The 24,974-nt window shown below is 40.2% G+C and overlaps 1 protein-coding gene across 2 annotated transcripts in view; it reads left to right on the forward strand.

Moving 5' to 3' along the window:
* The first annotated feature begins 277 nt into the window (after positions 1-277).
* FBXW2 (F-box and WD repeat domain containing 2) overlaps positions 278-24,974 on the forward strand; it is a 31,240-nt gene continuing 6,543 nt past the window's right edge. The window contains exons 1-7 of one of the 2 annotated variants that reach the window (XM_014830368.3): positions 278-414; positions 517-625; positions 5,107-5,616; positions 16,860-17,054; positions 19,145-19,278; positions 21,625-21,711; positions 22,589-22,758. In XM_014830368.3, coding sequence (XP_014685854.1) covers positions 5,127-5,616; positions 16,860-17,054; positions 19,145-19,278; positions 21,625-21,711; positions 22,589-22,758 — 1,076 coding nt within the window. In that variant the 5' untranslated portion in view covers positions 278-414; positions 517-625; positions 5,107-5,126. The remainder of the gene's footprint in view (positions 415-516; positions 626-5,106; positions 5,617-16,859; positions 17,055-19,144; positions 19,279-21,624; positions 21,712-22,588; positions 22,759-24,974) is intronic. The other variant, XM_070518863.1, reaches the window with a different exon arrangement.

Consider the following 24,974-nt stretch of genomic DNA (forward strand, 5'->3'; position numbering starts at 1 on the left):
TGTTCACTAACCCTATCCTCCCCAACCGTGTTTGGGACATCACAAGTGCTCAATGGGTGGTTTGATTTTGGACACGCCTTAACTTCTCCATAAATGAAGATAACAAGAAAAAGTGGGGCACAGTTGGTTCAAGATCAGATTACATGAGAGACACAAAGGCGCTGGACAAACTCCAAACTGCAGCTCCCAAGTAAGCGGCGGTCCAGGCTCCACAGGTCTGAGCTGTCCTGCGCATGCTCCGCCTCGCTCTACGCTTCTCGGCCCGCCCACTCCCCCCGACCCGAGGCGGGGGCCGGAAGTGCGTCCGCGTCCGCTGGGCGCCGCAGGCGGAGGGGCGCGCGGAGATGACGCAGACAGCACCGGAAGCCGCTCCCCAGTGAGGTTGCGGACCCGGAGCGGCGGCCGCAGGTCCAGGTCTGTGTGTGAGGCGGGGCCGGGTCGGGTTGGGGCTTCTCTGACGCCCGCGCCTCTGCTGACCCGCCGCGTCTCGGGCTGTTTGTCTTTCTTTCCTTGCAGGCGCCATGGCTGCGGAGCGGACCCGGCCGCTGCGAGGCTCTGGCGGCCCGAGCGCGCCTAGTCGGTGTGAGCCCGGCGCGAGGTCCCGGGCCCCGGGGCGCTCGCTCAGGTCAGTGCCGCGCGGAACATGGCTCCGGGTGCAGGGGACCTGGGAGCAACGAACGGGGTGAAGGGATCTGGAGTTGGCTTAGAGCTGGGAAAATTGAGTGTCGGAGTGAGTGCCTCAGTTTCCCTAGCTGCGAAATGAGTTAAGAGTGATGTGCCAGGGCTGCCATACGTTTGAAAGATACTGCAGTGTGGAGAGGTGGTTACTGAAATACAGAGCGTTGTACTGATGTGAGGGACTGCGCCGCAGTTGTGGGTGTGCCCCGGAAACAGGTGTGTGTGAGGGGTGCTGCTTGAAATAAAGATAATATTAGTGCTAAATAGTAGCGATAACTGGCATTTCTTGTTGGCGTCCATTGTGTCGGGTACCGTGCTAAACGCTTTACGTGTATTGTCCTATTTAATCCCCACAAAAACCTCTGTTCGTGGTTACATTTTACAGGTGAGGAAACTGGGCTTGAGATAGGTGAAGGGGTTTGTCCAGGGTCCCCAGCAACAGGTGGAGTTGCAGAGCCCGTATTTTATAAACACTGTTTGTATTCTTTCAAAGCTGTTTTTATTCATCTTAAGACTAAAGGAGTTTTTAAAAATAGATAGTATATTCATGTGGTTTTAAACTCAAAAAGGGACTCCTCATCCCTGTTGCTCAGCTCTCCAGTTTTTTTCCAGAGGCAACCAGCGTTGCCAGCTTCTTGAATATCCAAAAGATATTTTATGCCTATGTAAGTTTATATACGTTTTCAAAGCCTTTGTACTCTAATTGCTAATTATGCTTGATAAGAAAAGAGAGGGAAGATTAAGTCTCCTCCCCAGCAGCAGATGTTTACTTTCAGTCTTGACTAGGCTGGGTCCTGGTGGAAGAGAGGACAACTCATTCATGATTATTTTATCCAGAATGTCGTATCTCTAATACGACCTTGGGGTAAAGGTTTTGTTTCGTTTTGGGAAGCTGGGGGCTGGGCAAGATGTTAAATCTGCTGCTTCCTATGGGCCCCTTGGAAAGTCGCTCCACTTCTTGGGCCATAAATTTCCTCATTTATTAGTTAAGGGCAGTAGTACTGATACTTTCCATGAGGTTATGAAAATCAAATGAGGTAATGTCTGTAAGCAGTACTTTAGTCTTTTAAATGAGTACAAATAATGAGAGTTGCCTAAGGGAACATAGGGAGTTAATGGCAGAACCAGAGACCAAATCCAGGTCTGCTATCTCCCATTTTAGGACTCTTGTCATCACACCACCCATTTCAGAGCTTTGTAATTGTTAATATTGAGGGCAGAAAGACAAGTTTAATGTTTAGTCTGCGTGGGGAAAAAAAGGGCAAGACAGCATGGAGTGTGGATAGAGTGGAGAGAAAAATGCACCTAGTGGGAAATTATGGCCTCAAGTCAATAACTTCCCCTAATTATAAAATTAAGCTCCCAGTGAGTTTTAGCCCTTAAATTTTTCTTCCATATATTTTAAGCCATTTTCAAGAAACTATGATAAGATCATAGAGTTGAAACCAATAGTAGTGGTCATGTCCATTCCAGCCTCAGGGCCACTAAAAGCTTCCCTGCCATGTATTCATAGTAATAAAACTAGCAAAAAGTACCATTTGAGTTACCCTAGACGGGCTCTGTGCTAAGCATGTCCTTGCTCTGTTTCTGATTCTCACAACTCTCAAGGTGAATGATAGCTTCCATTTTACAGATGACAAAACTGAAAATTAGTAGTTGAACATGCCCATGATCACATAGGAAGTGGCTGAATCAGTAAAAGATTTGACTGACTCGAAAGCATTTTTATTTATCCCATTTTGCTTCTCTACCCAACTGTCCTTGACTGTTCCCAGTAATGGGAAGTTCACCACTCTGGAGGCAGCTGTTCCATTATTGGAAAGCTCTGATGATTTAAAAGCTCCTCCTTGTGTTGAATTGAAATCTCACTTCCTGAAGTTTTCCCCTTGGGGCTTTGTGCTGCCAGTACATGGTATTCCTAGAGGCCCTCCAAGAGAGTTCAGTTTAGACCTGTGACCTTAAGAAAGTTCCTTCCAAAGTTCATTTTTTAGAGAAGTAAAAAGTACATTCTGCAGAGGCAATGGGGCCTGCTTTATTAAAAAAAAAAAAGATGCCTTTATCATGACTGTCAGAGATGAAGAACTGGAAAACAGCCTCATGTAAGGGGTTCAGTAGCTTAAAGGGCAATCTCTAATGTAAGAGCTGGAAAAAAAATTCGTGTTAGGAGAATAAATAGATCTCAGAAATGGCTGGGTTTTTAAAGGTACTCAGTGGAAAGCTTGTCCCATAATCTTGTCATGAGCACGTTAATTTGGCAAGATATAGATGTCTCTTAGTTATTTGTGAATGATGAGAACGTGATAATGTATTCATGGGTATTTTAAATTTGTCTTGTGGCCATTTAAATACTAATTCAGCATACATAAATGTAAGCATTCCTGCGATGAATGTGTGGAATACTTTGTGTGCATAGGTGTAACTGTGATAGAGGAAGCCCCTTGCACTTTTTCACTATGAAAAATGATTCCTGGGCAGATGGTTTGGTGTAGTTTTTACTTGGCCAGTATTAATTAATTAGCTGCTGTGATGGTATATGAATGTCCACAGAAAAGGGTTTTTTTTTCTTGCTGTGAATTTTTTTTAAAGTAAAAGTTTTCTAGAAATGTTATAGATAGAAGGTTGTTTGGATTCAGAGGAAGGAGGAGGCTTGTTATCTTGTGTTAAATTGATAAAACTTTTGGTGAACTGATTACTTTTTGGCAGCCAAGTAAATCCTCAAATTAATAAGTCCTACCTAGCCCACACCTTGAGGCTTCAGGGTATTAAAGTCCATTCACTGTTCCAAAAACCAAAACTGTTAGACAGCAGGTGATGTGAATAGAAAAGTTTGGTTGCTTCTCCTGCGTTTGTCTGATAACATTCTTGCCAAATTTGATACTGGGAAATTAATGAAATGATTTTTACTCACCTTTCATTAACAAAGTTGGAAGGTGCGATCTGGCTTTTTGTTTAGACTTGATCTAGGTGACCCATATGAGAAGGAATTTATTTTCCTCGTCCACATTAATTTGGACATAAATTTTTAAAATTAGTATGACGGTCTGGTGGGAAACTAAGTGATCAGTTTAGAGGCAAGTTTTTTCTTTTTTAAATCATAGAAATGTTTAAACATATGAAAATAGAATAAGAAACCTCCGTGTACTCGTCACCCAGCATTAATATCTGTCAACATATGGCCAGTCTTGGGAAAGATGATTTTTATTGGTTTGCTTTATTTTTTGTTTCTTTCCATTAGTTTAGTCCCCAGTGTTAAGAGTGAGTTGACACCTTACCACAGTATGTAATGGTGGATAATTGTAAATGTTTTTTTGGTTCCAGTTAGCCCTGGAGCACTTTGTCATTCTCCTAAAGGAGAAAGTGTTATAATCAGATAGGCACACTGCCCCCAGATTTTATCACCAGGCTATAATCCCCTGATTGTAGCTGTCTTCAGAGAGAAACAGCTTGGTGTGGTTGGAAGAGTACTGATCTTGAGAGCACTGGCCTCCAGTCTCTTTGCTGCTATTTTAATAGCTCTGTTGACTTTAGGCAAATCACTTACCTTCTCTGACTTGTAACTTCCTCATCTGCAAAGTAGAGATGATGATACCTGGTTTTTGGCGTTTCGTAAACATCAGGATTACTAATTTGACTTATTTGTGCAGGCTTCAGGCCCCTCATTGCTCTCTGGGGCACATGGTTAAGAGTTGTCACCAGCTCATTATGAGGCTTATAAAAACAGACTGTGTAAAGCCAAATAAGGCTTTGGTAATTCATGTTCTAACAGGCAGTGCCGTAAAGGAAGTGGAAGAACCAGACTACCTGAGCCACATAATTTATTACATCTGCTTATTTTTCTTCCCCAAATCCTTTTGCCTGAACATCTATTGCAAAAGCCAGTAGTCAGCTCTGTAATTTTGGTAACAGGTCACATTGTTCCTAGTATGATAACTTATGTCTCAGGTTACTGCTCAGGAGGACTTGCTTTCTGATTGTCACATCCTGGAGCTTATTTTTGTGTTTTATTGTCCAAATAGAATGTATTAAGTAAATCATGTTTTGATAGTTCTGATGGGGGCGGGGGTATATTGTACAGAATATACTGTTTCATAAAGAATGAATACTTTGTAAGTCTTTTACTGTGAAGATGCATGTAGCATGTGCTAGACTTCAAAAGGAGCAATTCACACACACCAACATAAGTTTTATTGACATGTTTTCAGAGGTCGTGATTTGTTAAAGTATGTTTTCTCGAATGTATTTTCTTTTGTGTGCATGGAACATTTTCAGATAAACATAGTGTGTTAACTGTAAAGTTGTGATGTAGTAACTAAGCATAAAATTGTAATGCCAAGTTTTTTACACTAATTTTTAATACTTCGTTTATTAGCAGTCTTGCTTGAACGGTCTTTTTGAGCAGAACTAATACAATATTTTGATGTGCCACAGGTAAATTTTTCCATAACCTTATGGAGAGAAAGGACTTTGAGACATGGCTTGATAACATTTCTGTTACATTTCTTTCTCTGACGGACTTGCAGAAAAATGAAACTCTGGATCACCTGATTAGTCTGAGTGGGGCAGTCCAGCTCAGGCATCTCTCCAATAACCTGGAGACTCTCCTCAAGCGGGACTTCCTCAAACTCCTTCCCCTGGAGCTCAGTTTTTATTTGTTAAAATGGCTCGATCCTCAGACTTTACTCACATGCTGCCTCGTCTCTAAACAGTGGAATAAGGTGATAAGTGCCTGTACAGAGGTATGGCAGACTGCGTGTAAAAATTTGGGCTGGCAGATAGATGATTCTGTTCAGGACGCTTTGCACTGGAAGAAGGTTTATTTGAAGGCTATTTTGAGAATGAAGCAATTGGAGGACCATGAAGCCTTTGAGACCTCATCATTAATTGGACACAGTGCCAGAGTGTATGCACTTTACTACAAAGACGGACTTCTCTGTACAGGTAAGAGACCCTGGAATTGTTTTTTTGATTTTTGCATTTTGTAGGGCGTATTCTTACACACAGAACAAGCTATTCCTTAGGCTTGAGAATGGCAAGTATTAATTATATGAGATATCTATAATGGCATCCCCCCTCATCCTCTTTCCTTCTAGAGAAGACAATCATTTTTATAAAATTTTACAACAAGAAAATTCCGGACTTTTTTTTTTTTTTTGAGGAAGATTAGCCCTGAGCTAACATCTGCTGCCAATCCTCCTCTCTTTGCTGAGGAAGATTGGCCCTGAGCTAACATCTGTGCCCATCTTCCTCCACTTTATATGTGGGACACCTGCCACAGCATGGCTTACCAAGCAGTGCCATGTCCACATCTGGGATCCAAACAGGTGAACCCCGGGCCACTGAAGGGGAATGTGCAAACTTAATGGCTGCGCCACTGGGCCGGCCCCCCGAGGCGTTCTTTTAAACGTGATGTGAATCGGAAAGCTGTAACTACTTTGGTGCATTTCTTCCATGTTCAATCCTCCACATTGGTTAACTTTTTTTTCTCTCAGCAGTGATTTTTGGGGAAAAAGCAGTGGAAAAGTTGGTGGCTAGTCCTAGCAAACGGTTAGATCATCTTGCAAGAAGTACTTAACCTGTGTTTGTTTCCTTGTCTATAAAATATGGCAAGGGAGGTGTGTGTTTCTTGTTTTAAAATCCTGTGGGTCTAAGAAGAATTAGAAGTTAAGCGTTTGGGCATGGGAACAAAGACAGCTGAATATTTTTAAACTAGGCAATTAGGTAACTTTATATAACAAACAATCATTGAAATTTAGAATTATGTGTATCTTCCAATTATAATGGGCATGTGTAATCAGTGCCCACATTGTAGACAATATATTTTGATAGGCAAATAATTCTTAGGCAATGTTTAGAATGGCTCTAGCAGTTCTTGTCAGTGATCCCAATGCCTGTCACTTCCATTGTATGTAATAAAAAGGGGTACTTGGTGTTCTTTCTTCATCCAAGATAATTTCTTTTTTCCCTCCGGTTTTATTGAGAAATACTTGACATTTGTCCCTGTATAAGTTTAAGGCATACAGCATGATGGGTTTGATTTGCATATATTGTGAAATGATTACCACAATAGGTTCAGCTCACATCCATCTTCTCATATAGATACAATAAATAGAAAAAGAAAAAAAGGAAAGAAATTTTTTTCTTGTGATGAGAACTCAGGATTTACTCTCTTAACTTTCCTCTGTATCATACAACAGTGTTAGCTGTAGTCATCATGTTGTACATTACATCCTTAGTATTTACTTATCTTCTAATTGGAAGGAAGTTTGTACCTTTTGACCACCTTCCTCCAGTCCTCTCTCCCCACCTCTGGTAACCACAAATCTGATCTCTTTTTCTGTGATTTTTTTTTTTAAGAGTCCATGTATAGATGAGATTGTACAGTATTTGTCTTTCTCTGTCTGACATATTTCACTTAGCGTAATGCCTTCAGAGTCTATCTCTGTTGTCACAAGCAGTAGGATTTCCTCATTTTTTATGGCCGAATAATACTCCGTTGTGTATATATATATATATATATATATACCACAACTTCTTTATTCATCCATTTTTGGACACTTAGGTTGTTTCCATTTTTGGCTATTATAAATAATGCTGCTATAAACATGGGGATGTGGATAACTTTTTGAGTTAGTGTTTTCCTTTCCTTTGGATATATTCCCAGAAGTGGAATTGCTGGATCGTATGGAAGTTCTATTTTTATTTTATTGTATTTTATTCTTTTGGTGTAGAAGATTGGCCCTGAGCTAACATCTGTTGCCAGTCTTTGTCTTTTTTGCTTGAGGAAGATTGTCACTGAGCTAACATCTGTGCCAGTCTTCCTCTATTTTGTGTATGGGATGACTCCACATCATGGCTTGATGAGCAGTGTGTAGGTCCGCACCTGGGATCCAAACCTGCAAAACCCCAGCCACTGAAGCAGAGTGCACAAACTTAACCACTGGGCCACCAGGCTGGCCGCCTATTTTTAATTTTTTGATGACCCTTCATGCTGTTTTTCATAGTGGCTGTACCAATTTACAATCCCATCAGTAGTACACAATGATTCTCTTTTCTCCACATCCACGCCAGCATTTGTTATCTTTTGTCTTTTTGTGTGTGTGTCAGGAAGATTCGCCCTGAGCTAACGTCTGTGCCAGTCTTCCTCTACTTTGTATGTGGGATGCCTCCACAGTGTGGCTGATGAGTAGAGTAGGTCTGCACCCGGGCTCCGTGTGCCTGGGCCACCGAAGCAGAGCACGCGAAAGTTTAACCACTTAGCCATGGGGCCAGCCCCCTATCTCTTGTCTTTTTGATGATGGCCATTCTGATAGGTGTGGGGTGATATCTCATAGTGGTTTTAATTTGCATTTCTGTGATGATTAGTGATGTTGAGCACCTTTTCATGTACCTGTTGGCCTTTCGTACATTTTCTTTAGAGGTCCTTTTGCCCATTTTTTATTTGAGTTTTTTGCTCTTGAGTTGTGTGAATTCTTTATGTATTTTGGATATTAACCCCTTATCAGATGTATCGTTTGCAAATGTATCATAAAAGATGTATTGTTTCCCATTCCATAAGTTTTCTTTTCACTTTGTTGATGGTTTCTTTTGCTGTACAGAAGCTCCTTAGTTTGATGTAGTCTCACTTGTTAGTTTTTTATTTTGTTGCTTGTGCTTTAGGTGCCATGTCCAAAAAATCATTACCAAGCCCCTCGTCAGGGAGCTTTATTCCTAGGTTTCCTTCTAGGAGTTTCATGGTCTCAGGTCTTACATTTAAGTCTTTAATTTGTTTTGAGTTAATTTTTGTGAATGGTGTAAGATATGGGTCCAGTTTCATTCTTCTACATGTGAATATCCCGTTATCCCAGCACTGTTTATTGAAGAGACTATCTTTTCTCCATCAGGTATTCTTGACTCCCTTGTCCAATATTAGTTGACTGCATATGCTTGGATTTATTTCTTGGATCTTAATTCTATTCCATTGGTCTGTTTGTCTCTTTTTATGCCAGTACCGTACTGTTTTGATGACTGTAGCTTTATAGTATAGCTTGAAATCAGGAATTGTGATGCCTCCTGCTTTGTTTGTCTTTCTCAGGATTTCTTTGCCTGTTCAGGGTCTTTTGTGGTTTCATATTAACTTTTGGAGTGTTTTTTCTACTTCTGTAAAAAAATGCCGTTGGAATTTGAATAGAGATTGCATTGAATCTCTAGGTGGCTTTTGGTACTATTGACATGTTAACAATATTAATTCTTCCAGTCCATGAACATGAGATACCTTTCCATTTATTTATGTCTTCTGTTCCTTCACGTATAGTAGTTTTCAGAGTAGAGATCTTTCACTTCCTTGAATTTATTCCTAAGTATTTTATTGTTTTTGATGCTATTATAAATGGGATCAATTTCTTTATATCTTTTTCAGAAAATTCGTTCAAGATAATTCCTGATAAACATTTGGGTATTACCTAAACTACATGGTTGCCATTTTTAATAGTATATACTGCTCCTTTATGTAAATATATCATTATTTAACCATTTCTATGTTGGTGCGTGTTCAAGTTGTTTCTATTTTTATGAATATTTTTGTTTGCATAATATCTTTCCTTGAATTATTTATTTGAGGCAGAAGCTTCAAAGTGGAACCCCCAGATCCGGAAACATAAATGATTTTATAGCACCTCTTAGTGTCCTTTCCAGATAGATTGAATTGATGCCATGCCCACAGCAAAGTCTTAAGTAACCTGCTTCTCCTCAGAGTCCCACCAGAGTCAATTTTAATTTTTTTTTTTAGATTGGCACCTGAGTTAACATCCATTGCCAGTCTTTTTTTTCCCTTCTCCCTAAAGCCCCCCAGTACATAGTTCTATATTCTAGTTGTCGGTCCTTCTGGTTGTGCTGTGTGGGACACCATCTCAGCATGACCTGATAAGCGGCGCCATGTCTGCACCCAGGATCCGAACCAGTGAACCCTGGGCCGCCAAAGTGGAGCGTCCAAACTTAACCCCTTGGCCACGGGGCTGGGCCCTCAATTTTAGTTTATTTTTAATAGTTAAGAGATGTATGATTTCTCAAGATTGTTTTAAAATTGCATTTCTTTATTCATTGAGGGTGTACATTTTCTCGTGTGGTAATAAATTCTCTGAAATGCTAGACAGTTTGTCAATTTTATAAATGTTAAATTTAAGGCATTTCATGGTTTTGTTTGTCATCCTGAAGTCACCCATGCTTACATTATTTTCCTTGTCCCATACTGTACGGCTGATTATTGGAACAGCATCGTCTCTTCTTCCATACTTTGATGTACTTTTCCAGTTGCAGTGATGGCTTTTCCGTGTCCTTTCACTTCATGGTCAGTGGCGTGTATTTTTTAAAGATTAAGATGCAGTATTGCCCTTGAGCTTGGTGCTCATTTGCACTTAGGTAAATACTGGCAGTTGACTCATTTTTAGAACCAGCTCTAGCTTTTTTTCTTTTTTCTTAATTTCTCATCAAACTTTACTTTTGAAATGCAGTAAGACCTCAGTTACTTGGAGCAGAAGTGAATGGAACACATTCATTGAATTCTTTAACTGAAAAGTTACTATCTACAGTAACTGTGAACCCAACCCTGTATTTTAAGATTATTCTCTAGTTGGGTCTCTATGTTCTTTTATTTTTATTCTGGTTACATTCATCTGGTGTGCATATTGAAAATTAAACTCTCTCTAATGAAAATGACCCAAAGCATTAGTTTAATTTTTCTAACAGCATCCCTGGGACTGTTACTAGTGAGAGAAATATTTGCTATAGAATTATACATGTGTTTGTGTCATCTTGTTACCTAAGAGCTTGTGTTTTCACTGTGGTTGAATTGGGAAATTCTGAATTTGGCAGTAAACTTACAGTGACTGTCAGATTAGCCCCTTGAACAAACAGTGAAATAGTATTGCCAAAAAGATTGATGGCTGATGCTAAAAATTAATATGGTATAGGGGCTGGCCCTGTGGCTATGTGGTTAAATTCACAGGCTCCATTTCGGCGGCCCAGGGTTTCACCAGTTCGGATCCTGAACACGGACCTAGCACTGCTCATCAAGCCATGCTGAGGTGGCATCCCACATAGCAGAGACAGAAGGACCGACAGCTAGAATATACAACTATGTACTGGGGGGCTTTGTGGAGAAGAAAAAAAAAGAGAGATTGGCAACAGATGTTAGCTCAGGTGCCAATCTTTAAAAAATAAAATTAATATGGTATAAACTGAATGAAGTAGTTATCCTTCTGCTTATTTCTGAAATGGTAAGAAAAGAACCTATTGTGCTTTGTGCTATTCAAGAAATATTTATTTGTAAAATGCCTATTATATGAAAGATGATGTGAGGGCATACATAGATGAATTAGAGCGATTCTTTGGTCAGAAAACACACACACTGGGATCAGGAAGGTAACCTGAGTAAGTAGAAGTTTCCACGTGGACTCTGGCTAATCAGAGAACACTTGCGCTTGTAGGGAGGGTGGCTGCTCTTTCACTGTGGTGAGTTATTGCCATGTGGGATTCAGGCTCAGAGCTGTCAGATCTGACTTTTTAAGAGAAGCCTCAAATCGAGATTTTTGTGAAATATCCTGGTTTTTTTAAGAGTGATTTTTAAGTATTATTCACAATTTAAAAAATATGTTTGAGTCATATTAACCTGTCAGCTGCTGTATCATGACCTCTGGCTTGTAGTCAAATAAGAAAAACAAGAGCTATGAAAGAGATGTGATCAGCTGATGTAGTTGAATGGTATGAGAAAAAAATCGTATAGTTGTTCAGAGGAAGAAGTGATTTCTTCCATTTGGGAAACTTGAGCAGTATTTATGTTGAGTCTTGAAGAGTGGATGGAGTTTGGAGAGATGAGAGTAAGGGCTTTGCAGCAGGAAGATCAGCATTAGCAAAGGTATGGAAAGGGCTCAGCATGGAGCACGTAGCAGGAAAATAAAGAAAATTCATTTTAGCTGGATTTTTAGGATGTAAGTAGGGACTCTATAAGAGACTCTTAGAATAAAATCTGAAGAAGTAGACTTGGGCTGTATTGTGAAAGCCTCAAATGCTGGGAATGTGAGTTTGGACAGTTTTCTATAAGCAGTAAGAAAAAACTATGGAAGATTTCTGAGCAGAAAAGGGGCCGGGATCAGAGCTTTCTTCTTCAAGGAGACCAGTGTTCTTTTTTATTTTTTTAAGATTTTATTTTTCCTTTTTCTCCCAAAGCCCCCGGTACGTAGTTGTGTACTTTTAGTTGTGAGTCCTAGTTGTGGCATGTGGGATGCCGCCTCAGCATGGTTTGACGCGCAGTGCTGTGTCCGCGCCCAGGATTCGAACTGGCGAAACCATGGGCCGCCATAGCAGAGCACGCGAACCTAAGCACTCGGCCACGGGACCGGCCCCAAGACCAGTGTTCTTTATTTCTATCAGACCCAGGTCCTCTTTTTATAACATATTTTACAATATTACCTTAAAGTAAAATTCATAGAAATAACTTAGCTACACATGTTTTTTAAATGAATACAGTCCCTAAACTCTGATCCAAAGGAAAATTATGAGAACAGTAATTTAAAATAATACGCATTCAACGTGTAGTTCTCAAGCACAGCTATGCTGGAAGCCAGTACTGCAGTCATGTCTGTGCCTGTATGTGCTGTCATTGTGAGCATGACAGCTAGAAATGCAGAATGTTGTATTTGTGCCACAGATAGCATCAATGTTGTGATCTTCTTAAATGATGAAAAACTCTTAGTAAAGTTCCCAAGAAAGTACATTTTTTCTCAATTTACCTGGTAGTTACACTGATAGAAAATTCAGAATAAACTGTAAATATGCTTTGTAAAACAGGTTCTAGGCTCAGATAACTAAGAATAAGCTTTTCACTTAGTAATGTCTGGCAGAACCTTCGAGAATGTCATGCAAAATACTAGACAGTTCTTTTTGTGCACTGTCCCAAGCATTGCAGTATGTTTAGCATCCCTGGCCTCTTCCCAGTAGTAGTACCCCCCTACTCCAATCATTGTGAAATTGAAACCACCCCTACAAATTTCTAAAATGTTCCCTTAGGAGATACTCCTTCTATTGACACCCTCTGACATAGACAAATCTAAAGCATCCAAGTTAAAGTATTAGCCTGTTGCAGTTTAGGTAAGGGTAAATAGGTCTAGATTAGGATAGTAAGGATAGAGATTTTAAAAAGGAGCAATTGAATGAAAGAGCAGCTGTTGAAATAGAATTAACAGGATTTGGTAATGGATTGGGTGTGTGGCAAGGAAAAACGGATATTTCAAAAATGGCTGAGGTTTCTAGTTGTGTGTATACCTGGGAAGATGGTACTAGTAACAGGAATAGAAAATAAAGAAATAAATTCAAGAATGTAGATGGAGCTCAGTTTGGGTTGAACTTAAAATCCAGTTGGATGTGTAAGTGGAGATTCCTGCAAATATCTGAAAGTACAGGATCAGAGCTTTGGGGAGTGCTCAGGGCTAGAGAGAGATTTCAGAGTTAGTCACATCACAGCTGTGGCTGTAACAGTGAAAAGGAGATGTAGAGAGGAAAAAGAAAAGAGCCTAGGGTGGACCCTTGAAGAGCACACCTAGAGAAAGGGGAGAGGTAAAGAAACAGAATGGTGATGAAGAGAGTTTCAAGGAGAATGAAAATTGCCTGTCTTAAAGAGGCTCTGGTAAATGTTTATGCAGTTGGTCAGCAGAGTCAAATGCCTCAGAGAGGCAACTGAGAGCTGAGAATTCTACCAGTTAAATATTTAAACTTGGCTTCGTACGATAGTTTACTCCATTTGGGCTACGGCTCATTTTTCTGTTTGTCTTTGTTACATACCCATCCTTGTAATTTTTTATATCGAACTATTGTTTTCATCCTATTTTCTGAATTGAGAGGGCTTTTTTTTCCCTTTCGTATAGTGAAAAATAATCTACATTTATTTGGTTCTTTTTCATTTCTAGGCTGCATCAATGATGACCTCTTTGAAAACAGGTTGGGCTAGCCAGTGCAGCAAATGGAAGTCCATAGGGAAGGTTGACACAAAGCCAAAAGGAGCAGAGAATAATGGCTCCTGAAAGCTTAGCAGCTAAGAGTAGACTTGTACTGTAAAATGGAACTCAACTCAGCCTGATTGTTTTCCCATGTTTCTTTAGGGTGTAAACCTGAATGGTGCAATATTTTTCTGTATAAACTAGTTTAAATAATTAGTTTGGATAATCTCTCCCTTTGTTTTAAATCAAATTGTGGTAGAATATACATAACATAAAATTTATCATTTTAATCATTTTTAAGTGTCCAGTTCAGTGCCATTAAGTACATTCACATTGTTGTGCAGACATCACCATCCTTGCGTCTTTACCAAACTGAAACTGTAGTTGTTAAAACACTAACTCCCTATTCCTTCCTCCCTCCAGCCCTTGGCAACTACCATTCTACTTTCTGTCTCTGACTACTCTCTTTACCTCATATGGGTGGAATCATACAGTATTTGTCCTTTTGTGACTGACTTATTTCACTAAGTGCATGTGTCAGAATTTCCTTCCTTTTTAAGGCTAAATAATATTCCATTGTATTTATATACCACATTCTGTTTATCTTCTCTCCTAGTTTTTAACTAGCTTTCCTGCCTCCAATTTTGCCCCCCTTCAAACCGGTCTCCGTGATGCAGCCATAGTGATCTTTCAGAAATGCAAATCAGGTCATAAACATCCTCCCGACCCAGCTCTCCAGCCTGACTTTGTCACTATTTCCTGGTCATGCTGAACTGCTTTTGTATCAGTGTCCATGTTTAGACAATGCATTTTGACAAGCATTCTAAATAGTTCCTAGGCAGTTTTTAGAATGGTTCCAAGTAGTTCTTTATGAATTGACCCCAGTGTCTATTCACATGTATTTATGTAATATGTAGAGATACTTAGTAGGTATATACCAGCGATTGGTAAACTGCAAACTCAGGGCCAAATCCAGCAGAGTAATTCCAACAGAGACTGTATGGCTCAAAAAGCCTAAAATATTTATGATCTAATCTTGTACTGAAAAAGTTTGGCTGACCTTTGGCATGTACTGTTCCTTTTTGGCGGCCGAGTGGAGGGTAGGGATGGGGTGGTTAGCTTACTCATCCTTTAGATTTCAGCTAGTTAAAACTTGAAAGTTTTTTTAAGCCATGAGATCCCTTCTTCAAACAATCCTAAGACAAAGCCCAGCTTAAAAACAAATGAGAGTATAGTTGAGGAGCCAAGGATGCCATCTCCTAAGGCGTATTTGTGGAACACTAGAGATTCAGGAGCACAGGTGTGAACCAGGGGAGCTTCATCTGAGGCGTTTTCTCCTTTTATCCCCTCCCTGCGTTTGCTGTGGGCTTTTGTACTGCCCACCGCTTACTGTACTGAATTATATTTGCCTGCTTAGCCTTTTTGTCTTCCCAAGTAGACTAAGCGCTATGTGAGCAGGAGCCCTGCCTGACTCAGAAGTTCTATAAATAAAGGTTGAATGAATGAGACCCCAGTTGAGCACTAGCAGTAAATCAGAACCAAGCTCAGGTAGGACCCAAAATGATTTCTTTCCCTGTTTTAGCCCCCTAGAAATACAGTCACAAAATGTCCAAGCTTAAAGAATATCTCAAACTGCACTACACCATCTAGTAGCCACTGGCCACATATGGCTTCTGAACACTTGAGCTGTGGCTCGTCCAAAGTGAGATGTGAAATGTGAAATACTCACTGGATTTCAAAGACTTAGAAGATAAACCGTTTCATTGGTAATTTTTTTATGTTGATTACATGTTGAAATGTTAAATTTTTGACATCTTGAGTTAAACTATATTAGATTAGTTTCTTTTTTTTACTTTTTGAAGTAAATAATAGAAAAAATTTTGATTACACATATGTCTTGCATTATATTTCTGTTGGACAGCACTGTTCTGGATCATTGGTTCTCAAAATATTGCCGATGCATTAGAATCACCTGGCAAGCTTTTAAGATTATTGGCAAGCTTTTAAGATTTTTTGGACCCCACCTCAGAGATTCTAAATTAGACTCTCTGAAGGTAGGGCCCTGCACACGTGTTTTGATAAAGCTCCCCAGATGATTCCAGTGTCTCATATGCCCAGTGAGAACCTCCAGCCAGTCCTGCCCCTCATTTTATAGAGAGGAAACTGAGTCCCTACAAAGTAAAGTGATGACACACAGTCTTCATTTCAGTATGTTCTCATAGGGTTTGTCCAGATTGAATTCACGCTCTACCTCTTTCATAAGTGGTAGCTATTTTTCCATTGTCTGGAACAGTGGCTCTTGACCAACCCCTAAGGGTGGAATTGTAGCTGGCTTGCTTTAGTCATTTCAGCTTTTTGAAAGCTGATTAATTTGTGCTTTCCTAGGATACTATGTCCTTGTCATAGTGACTTGTCCTCAAAATGTCTTTATCAGTTCTTACTATTTTTTATTCTAAAGGTAAGTTATGAGACGTGAGTTAATCATTAGGATTTTAAACATAATTCAAGCACAGCCTTGAATTGGCGCCATGATCAGTATAATATTTTCTTCAGAGGCAGAAATAAAATGTACTGTTTTCTACAGAATCTTAAGAGACTTTTACAAGCTCATTTTTGAGTTGTTGTGACTATCTGGGAATAATTTATCCTTGGTTTTCTTAGGGGTTCCTTTACACATTTCAAGATGGCTCAAGAAATTATCAGTTAGCCTTTGCAGAAGTTAACTCATGATCTGAGGCTTATCTTTGGACTTGCCTTAGAGTAGAACATGTTCCAGCAGACTGCTTTACTATTCAACATTCTTTATTTATTCAGGGTTGTTGGGTAATGGACAGGCATGCGTGTACACATGCAGTCATAGTAATACACATCATTTCAAGCTCAAATCAGAGAGCTCATGAGAGTCAAAGATTTATGATATTTTAGAAGTGGAAGCACCAAAGGATGCTTCAGTCTAAGATTCCTCTGTAGCCTGGAAAATTAAGGGAAAAGGACTATACCAAAAAGCTTGCATTCAGTCGCTGTGCCGTTAACACCATTTTGGTGACCCTGAGCAAGTTGTGTTACCCGCTCCATGCTTTGGTTTTTTCAGCTATAAAGTGAGAGTGCTAGGTAGGGTGACCGTTAAGTTTCTTCTTTAAGAATACCATGGTTGGGGATTGATTTTCCTTCATTAGTGTTTGTTTTCTTACTAATCTCCCTGTTTTTCTCTTGAAGGGTCAGATGACTTGTCTGCAAAACTGTGGGATGTGAGCACAGGGCAGTGCGTTTATGGCATCCAGACCCACACTTGTGCAGCTGTGAAGTTTGATGAGCAGAAGCTTGTGACAGGCTCCTTTGACAACACTGTGGCCTGCTGGGAATGGAGTTCTGGAAGCAGGACCCAGCACTTCCGGGGGCACACAGGGGCGGGTGGGTTGCCCTTTTTCAAGGGTTTCTGGATTTAGTTTAACCTTGTACCTTGAAGCCAGAAGTCAAGAATGTGATTCTCTTTTTTGTTTTGTTTTATAACTTAACCTGTCTTTCTTATCTATTCTTTCTCAGTCACGGCAGTTAATCCCTTTATTCAAGTTCTTATTTGGAATTTTTTCCCTAATTTTGCTTTTCTTTGGCCCGTTTAAAAACTCTTCTCTCCTATTTCATTTTTATGCTGTTGGACAGTCAGTCCCCTTTGCTTTTATCAGATTCCCTACTTCAAATTGACTAAGTCCTACACTTGTAAATTCTGTCTACTTCATTTGTAGAATTAAGGCTGAAAATCCTTTAGAGTGACAGTGGTTTCCAGATTGTGTGATCTACACATATTCTGTCAAATTGGAGCTTGATTGACAATTGTTAAAACAAGCTACTGCCTAGAGATAAGATGAAAGAAACCGATCCCTGAAGATTTCCTAATAATTTTACAGCAGGCTTGGTTTGCAAAAACTCGTCCTTTGAATATAACCTCAAGACCTGCTCTCGCCCTCTGCTGCACTGTATTTTGGGGCTTTGTGCAGAAAGCATGCTGAGCTGTTCCCCAGCCTCTTGTGCAGCAGCTCCCTTCTTCCTTTTGCCCATTTACCCACCGCATTAGCCCCTGAGAGACACCGTCTGTGCTCTTAAGCCTCGCATTTTATGAGTGGCCTTCCTGGACTCCCTCAACAGGTTGGTCTCTCTGCTGTAGGTTTCCCAGTAACCTGCATTTCTGTCCTAACTCTCATCGTACAAGTAAGTATGATCATCTCATGATTTCCCCACCAGGCTGTAAGCTCCAAAGCACAGGGAGCCTGCCTGTCTTGTTCACTCTTAGGTCCTGAGTTCCTTGCACTGTACCTGGTACTCAGTAATTCTTTGAAGTAAACCTAGCTGTTCGATTGCTAAAAACAGGCTTTTTTGCCATTTTGTCTGTCATCCTATACATTTTTCCTCAGTCTGCTATGTTACCACTCATTTGTTATAGAAATCAATATTTGAAGATATATGAATTATCATGGAACTTGTATATTAAACTGAGTGTACTGTTCCACAGTGTCAAGGTATACATTGACTTCCAGGTGATTTTATACCTGATCAACTGAGAACCCTGCTCTAAAAAACTTTCTCCTTGCTGTTCCCTGGACATTGCTGTGGCTTTTCCTAACTCCATGCCTTTGCTCCCTCTACCTGCAGTATTCTCTTTCTTTTCTTGATAAACTCTACTCATCCTTCAGGGCCCATCTCCAATATCGCCTCTTCCCTGAAGTCCTCCCTGATACCCCTGGGCAGAGTTAGTCATTCTCCTTGGTGTTTCCCTAGCAAGAGGTAAACATTTATTTTTTTTGGACTTCCTCCTCCACCCCTCACTTAGATTGAGTTCCTTAAAGAAAAGACCAGTGTCTTCATCTCTAGGTCCCCAGTGTTCCTTTAGAATTTGGCAGACATTTAGAAACAAATACTTGAGCACTTGCCATACTCAGGCACCATTTTAGGTGCTGGGGGTATAGCTGTGAAGAAATTCAGTTAGTTTTGAGACAGTGGCTTAGTCTGACCTTTGAGATCTTTGTGTTTTATTTTGTTGTTCTCATTACACTGGCTTTTCTTGAATATGGGCGTTGTTTTGCAGCTTATATTCTTGACATTTTGCCTCACTGCAATAAATAGTGCAAATCTAAGTAGGGCCACCTGTGTTCTGTTTTCCCTTCATAAGCTAGATAAGTTTGTGTAGTATCAGGCATCAGTCCTAAGAAGAAATGCCATTATTTCCAACACTGGTTTTGCCTCTCACTTTGAAGCTAACACAAGTTTAAAAGAGTGTATTAATCCAGACACTTTCCATCCGTAGCATAATCTATAATAATAATGAGAATTTTGAAATGGCTATATTTTTTTTATCATAGAATTGCTAGCTGAGTGGGACCATTCTTATGGTAGCTCTGGCTGAGAAATACAGTTGGACAGCTAGGGAGAATAAACATTATTGAACTCTATTATAAAGCCCCTTAGACAGAGGCATGTTTTAACTTTGTGTGTGTTATGTATACTAGTGTTTAGCGTCGATTACAATGATGAACTGGATATCTTGGTGAGTGGCTCTGCAGACTTCACTGTGAAAGTATGGGCTTTATCTGCTGGGACGTGCCTGAACACACTCACTGGGCACACGGAATGGGTCACCAAGGTAGGAAGACTTACAGAAGAAATCTGGACGTCAGGCTTTGTGGGGGTGGGGGAGCTGTGGGTGGAGTGGAGGATGGTAGACGCTGCCTTATAAGTGGTAGGTGAGCCGTAAGATGGAATGGATGCAACCACAAAGCATGATGATGTACAGCAGTGACCAACACGTAAAAGACACTTGGTAAACAGTTTTAACAAGTGAATAACTTTGGACATGGAAAGGTGCCCACAATACATTAGGTGGGTAGAGGGAGCAAATAAAACAGGTTTACATACAAAAAACTATGTATGATATCAGTTTCTGAGTGTGTTTATGCACCAAAATGTTGAAGATGATTATTTTTTGGAATTGTGGGTGCTTTTTTCCCTTTAGGCTAAGCATATTTCTTTTTTAATCAGAAAAGCAGTTTTTATTTTGAAAAAGAAAATGATTACAAGAAATGGGACAAAGAAAAATCTACAGAATCTTTAAAAGAACATTGTGATGTTTTCTAGTTTTCAAGAAAAGATTGCTGTGAGGATTAGATGCAATATTAATAATGGAAATGCCATGCAGAAACTGTTCTTGAGCTTACCATGCCATTCTGTGAGGGCCCAAGGATGCAGGAGTGAACAAAACAGACCCAGGCCTGACACGAGTGTTAGCCTAGTAGGAGAAATAGTTATTTTAACAGTAAAATCACAAATAAATGTATAGTTACAAATTGTGTTCAGTGCTATGAAGGAGAAGTGCAGTGTTCTGTGAGAAAGTCTAGGAAGGTATCCAATTTCATTCATTCAGGGAAAGCTTCTTGAGAAGGGACAAAACATGAAGAATAAATTGGGGGTAGCTGTGTAAAAGTAGTGGACTATTGCAGAGGGTGCAGTATCTGCACAGGCCCTGCGGTGGGAAAGAACCTGACACGTTTGATGCCCTGGAAGGCCAGCGGAGCTGTGATGTAGTTGGGGGAGGGGTGGCCCTCATGTATGCCTTACTTGGCACTGTTAAGGATTTTATAGACATTCTAAGTATAGTAGGAAGCAGTTCTAAGCAAGGGTCTTGTGTGATTTATATTTTAAGAAGATAATTGCTGAGTGAAAAGTGGATTTGAGTGGGGCACAAGTGGACACAGGGTGGCCAGTTAGGCTTTTGCAGTAGTCTGAGCAAAAGATACCCATGGCTTGGACTTGAGTGGCAGTAAAGAAAGAGAAGGGCGCCCATGAAGGATATGTCTTCAAGGTAAAGCCAGCTGAACCCACTGACTCACGAGGAATAAAGAAGAAAGAATCAGAGATGACTAGTGGGTTTTAGATTGGATGGGTAATTGTGTCTTTCTGAAATAGGCAGAGCTAAAAGGAGAGCAGTTTGTAAGAAGATCAATAATACCACTGAACTGTACACTTAAAAGTGGTTAAGATAGTACATTTTATGTTATGTGTATTTTACCAATAAAGAAATTGGGAAAAGAAATAATTCTGTATTGGGCACATTCAATATTTAAATAGAAAAGTTATGTCAGACAATTTGATGTTGGGTTAAAAACAGTGGGCTTGGGGCCAGGACACTGACTGTGATGTCTTAGACAAGTTACTCCTCCCTTCCGGGCCTCAGTTTCATCATCTCCTCAGTGTTTCTGTGAATATTAAATGAGGTGATGGGACAGTACCCAACAAGGTGCCTGGCACCTGGTAGCATGTCTGTCAGTTTCAGTTGAACCTGCAACCCAGGATTTTGAATGAGTGAGTCTGGCCTCCCCTGTCACATCATGCTGATTTATTACAAAAATAACTAGAACCTAGTGTTTACAGATCCCACGTGCCAATGGAATGTTCATTACCGTTACGGTTATTTAATGGCTTTGTTTCATTTTCACTGCAGTTATGTGAGATAAGTGCCTCATCCCCTATTTGAAAGGTGAGGAAACTGAGAAGCAAAGAGATTAGATGGTACTGCCCCAGTTTGCAAAGTCAATATATGGCAGATTCTGGTCCCAGGCCCAGTGCTTCTTCCTTTATAATGCACATGCTTATGAAAACAGATCACTTGTATCTCCTGTGTCTGCAGACTTTTTTCTTTCCTGTTCCTCACACTTTCTATAAAGTCACATTTTATCATTTTTAAAATCGTTCCTAATGTCTGCTTCCAGACTGAAGCTAAGATTAAATACTGCCAACATTAGACACTTTTAGATCCTGCTGATAATGTAGAGAATCTGGTTGTAGTAAACTCTTAGTAGAAGTTAACTTGGCCATAGAGTTATAACTTAGCTATTCTAGGATACCGTATCGTTTCATATTTTCAATTTTTTTAAAAGCAATATAGGAGTAGCATTGAAAGGATCTTCCGTAACACAGATGTTTCCATTTCTAGGTGGTCTTGCAGAAGTGCAAAGTCAAGTCTCTCTTGCACAGCCCTGGAGACTACATCCTCTTAAGTGCGGACAAGTATGAGATCAAGGTGAGGGTTTCTTCTCCATCAGTCTGTCTCAACAAAGAAAACCTGGCAAAATTTTAAAAATTAAAATGGTGTGGCAAAGGGGGAATATTTCAAGGGAGGCAGAAATGTCTTAGTCCAAGCCATCTTTAAAACACTGAAAAGAGAATTACCTGTTATTTCTATGTTCTAGGCAGTTTCTAACCCTGATTTGTAAATGAAGAAAAAAAAACTGCAGAAATTTATCTTCAGTACATTCTGTTTTCTTAAGACACGCGTCTCCTACTCCTCAATTCTTAGATCTAAACTATGAAAACATAAACATTTGGGGGCCGGCCTGGCGGCGTAGTGGTTAAGTGCGCATGTTCCGCTTCAGTGGCGTGAGGTTTGCCAGTTCGGATCCCGGGTGTGGACATGGCACCACTTGGCTAGCCATGCTGTGGCAGGTGTCCCACGTATAAAGTAGAGGAAGATGGGCACGGATGTTAGCTCAGGGCCAGTCTTCCTCAGCAAAAAGAGGAGGATTGGCAGCAGATGTTAGCTCAGGGCTAATCTTCCTCAAAAAAAAAATAATAAACATTTACTTCTGTAATAATAAAAACAATTTACAAAAGGTTTACAGAGCACTGTTACATACATTCTTATTGCACTGTTCCACGTAGTAGGCATTATCCTCATTGTGGGAACTGAGGTTCAGAGAGGTTAAGTTTTTTACCCAAGATTACATGGCACATTCCTGCAGAATTGGAGCTTGAACCCATCTCTCGACTGTAAAACCTGCAGTCTTTCCACTTTACTTCACTTTGTATCTGATGTCAGCAACACAAGCCACGTTGTTTAAGGACAAGCTTTTCTATGGTGATATCATCTGTCATCTTTCCTAACTGTCTTTTATCTGTAGATTTGGCCAATTGGGAGAGAAATCAACTGCAAGTGCTTGAAGACATTGTCTGTCTCTGAGGATAGAAGTATCTGCCTGCAGCCCAGACTTCACTTTGATGGCAAATACATCGTCTGTAGTTCGGCACTGGGTCTCTACCAGTGGGACTTTGCCAGTTATGATATTCTCAGGTAAGGTTTCCTCTGACAGTGTTGCGGTCTCTTTATTTTGTTGCAGTTTAGTAGTAAAGACAAGACTAAATATTTGGATAAATTAGTCAATAACTTGCTTTTGGGAACTGTTTACTACATCAGTTAAAGAGAGGGTTATATGCTGAAAATCTCACACATAGCAGTAATCAGAAAGAGTTACGTGCTAGAACCTAGAATATTGAGGTTCTGGTCCCTCTCCTTACTCTGAGTCACTCCCCCTTTCAGAATTTAACATCCTTTTCTGGGAAATGAGGGGCTTGGGTGAAAAGATCTTCAGATTTCTAGTTCTAACATTTTACGTTCTATTTCCTTGTCAGTAGAAATTTTACCTTGAGGCATCAAATGACCTTCTGTTGACTAGTAAAAAGACAGAGGTATTTAGAGAAAAATACAACTTAAAGGTTTCTCTCCAAAGAAATACATAAGAGATCGATAGACAAGTAATTTTGTGATTCACTGCATGCTGTAGACCCCTCTTAGAGATTGGCGGTGTCTCTTAGCACATCAGAGCCTGATGGAAGCCAGTGCCATATTGTGCTTCAGAGAACTTACCTTGGTGATACACAAGACTTGGTGCCATCTCTTAGGAACTGTATGATTTTATGTAAGTTTCTTAACCTCTCTCTGCCTCAATTTCCTCACCAATAAAGTGAAGATTAAGTGAAATGCCTGTAATGAGGACCTAGCACAGGACCTGGCAGAGCTCTGTTACTGATAGCTCTGAGAACCCCTGCGTAAAGAAACCTGTTTGAATTTAACTCACTGTACCTCACACTTACTGTGCACAAAGCCCTTTTTTTGAGGAACACCTGTTAACAGCTCACAGATTTAGTGTTCCACAGCATGGTTTCAGGAAATGCTGGCTTGGGGGAGTACAGAAAATTGAATGTTCTCTTCATTGTTTTTTTGCATGACTGTTTGAGGTCAACTTGTATGGGATTGATCATACTAGCCAACAGGGCTTTGGCAGGCCCTGTCTCTCTAGTCATAAAGTTACAACCCCACTTATGTCTCCCAGGTGTCAGACCTTCATTTCTAACCAATTAGGTTTCCAAGCTGTCAGGATCGTTTCTAGAACTGATTGATAATTATACTTTGAGAAAAAAAGACCAGAACGGATCCTAGAAAATGTTAGTCCAAGCTCTTCATTTTATAGATGCGGAAACTGAAGCCAAGAGAGAGTAGGGGCCTTGTTTAGCATTCCATGGCTCACCCTAGTCCAGCAGCCAGCCAGCCAGCCAGCCAGCCATGGCTGGATCATCCAACAGGCATATGCTTAAGGGACCAGCAAGCCAGAGAGAAAGAGCTTTTGAAAGAACTTGATAACTTTGCAAAGAAAAAATCCAGGTAGTCATAATGGGAAAATCAGTTCCTTTACAATTTCGTATTGTTTTTGTTTTGAATTAAAATAGGGGAGGGAGGCATGCAAAGGCAAGGTGTAGTATAGATATTATAATCTTTTTAATGCTTAAGAGTCTCTAAAGGTTTTAATTTGACCCTGCATTTACCTTTCTCATGTGTGCTGCTTACTCCGAATGGCGTATAGAGTCTAGAGTCCCAGATGAAAATTCTGTTTGTTTTTGGTGTTTGGATACACTAGCTTTAAAAAATAAACCTGCAAGATAGTTTGCTGCTAGGAAGTGCTAGGTTAAGGCTATTTCTTTGAAAAGGGGCTGTTTTATCTCTTGGTTTTCTCCACTCCAAATGCAAATAAATCAACCTCTTTTGAAATCTTAGTACAATCCTATGGCCTCAGTTGCTGGGACCAGGTAGGGCTACTTATGCTTTGAAGCTAATTGAAAAGAAGCAAAGTGCAGATGGCAGCATTTTGCTCAATAGAGCTAAGATATGATGCAATCTCTTGAGCTAGTTATCTCAGAACAGCAGGCAGGGTTATTTAGGTTCAAGGGCCCAGACTGCACAGCAGGGATGTCTGTTTACAGTTCTAAAGAAATCAAAATAAGGGGGGCTGTGAGCCTGTCAAGACCTGTATTCTGTTCTGCAACTTATTTGTGCTCCAGGCTTTGGAGTCAGCTCATCTTCACCAGCTTAAATCCTATTCCCTAGCCACCCAGTTTTCTAAGTTTCTGGTTATTTCCTGCTTGGCATTGACGATGTGGGACTAAATAGACTTTCTTGCTGTTTGTCCCAGTTTCCTTTGGATCTCTTTTGTAGGAATTTTTATTTCCTCATGT

The sequence above is a fragment of the Equus asinus genome, chromosome 10 (genome assembly GCF_041296235.1).
Source record: "Equus asinus isolate D_3611 breed Donkey chromosome 10, EquAss-T2T_v2, whole genome shotgun sequence".
Lineage (NCBI taxonomy): Eukaryota > Metazoa > Chordata > Mammalia > Perissodactyla > Equidae > Equus > Equus asinus.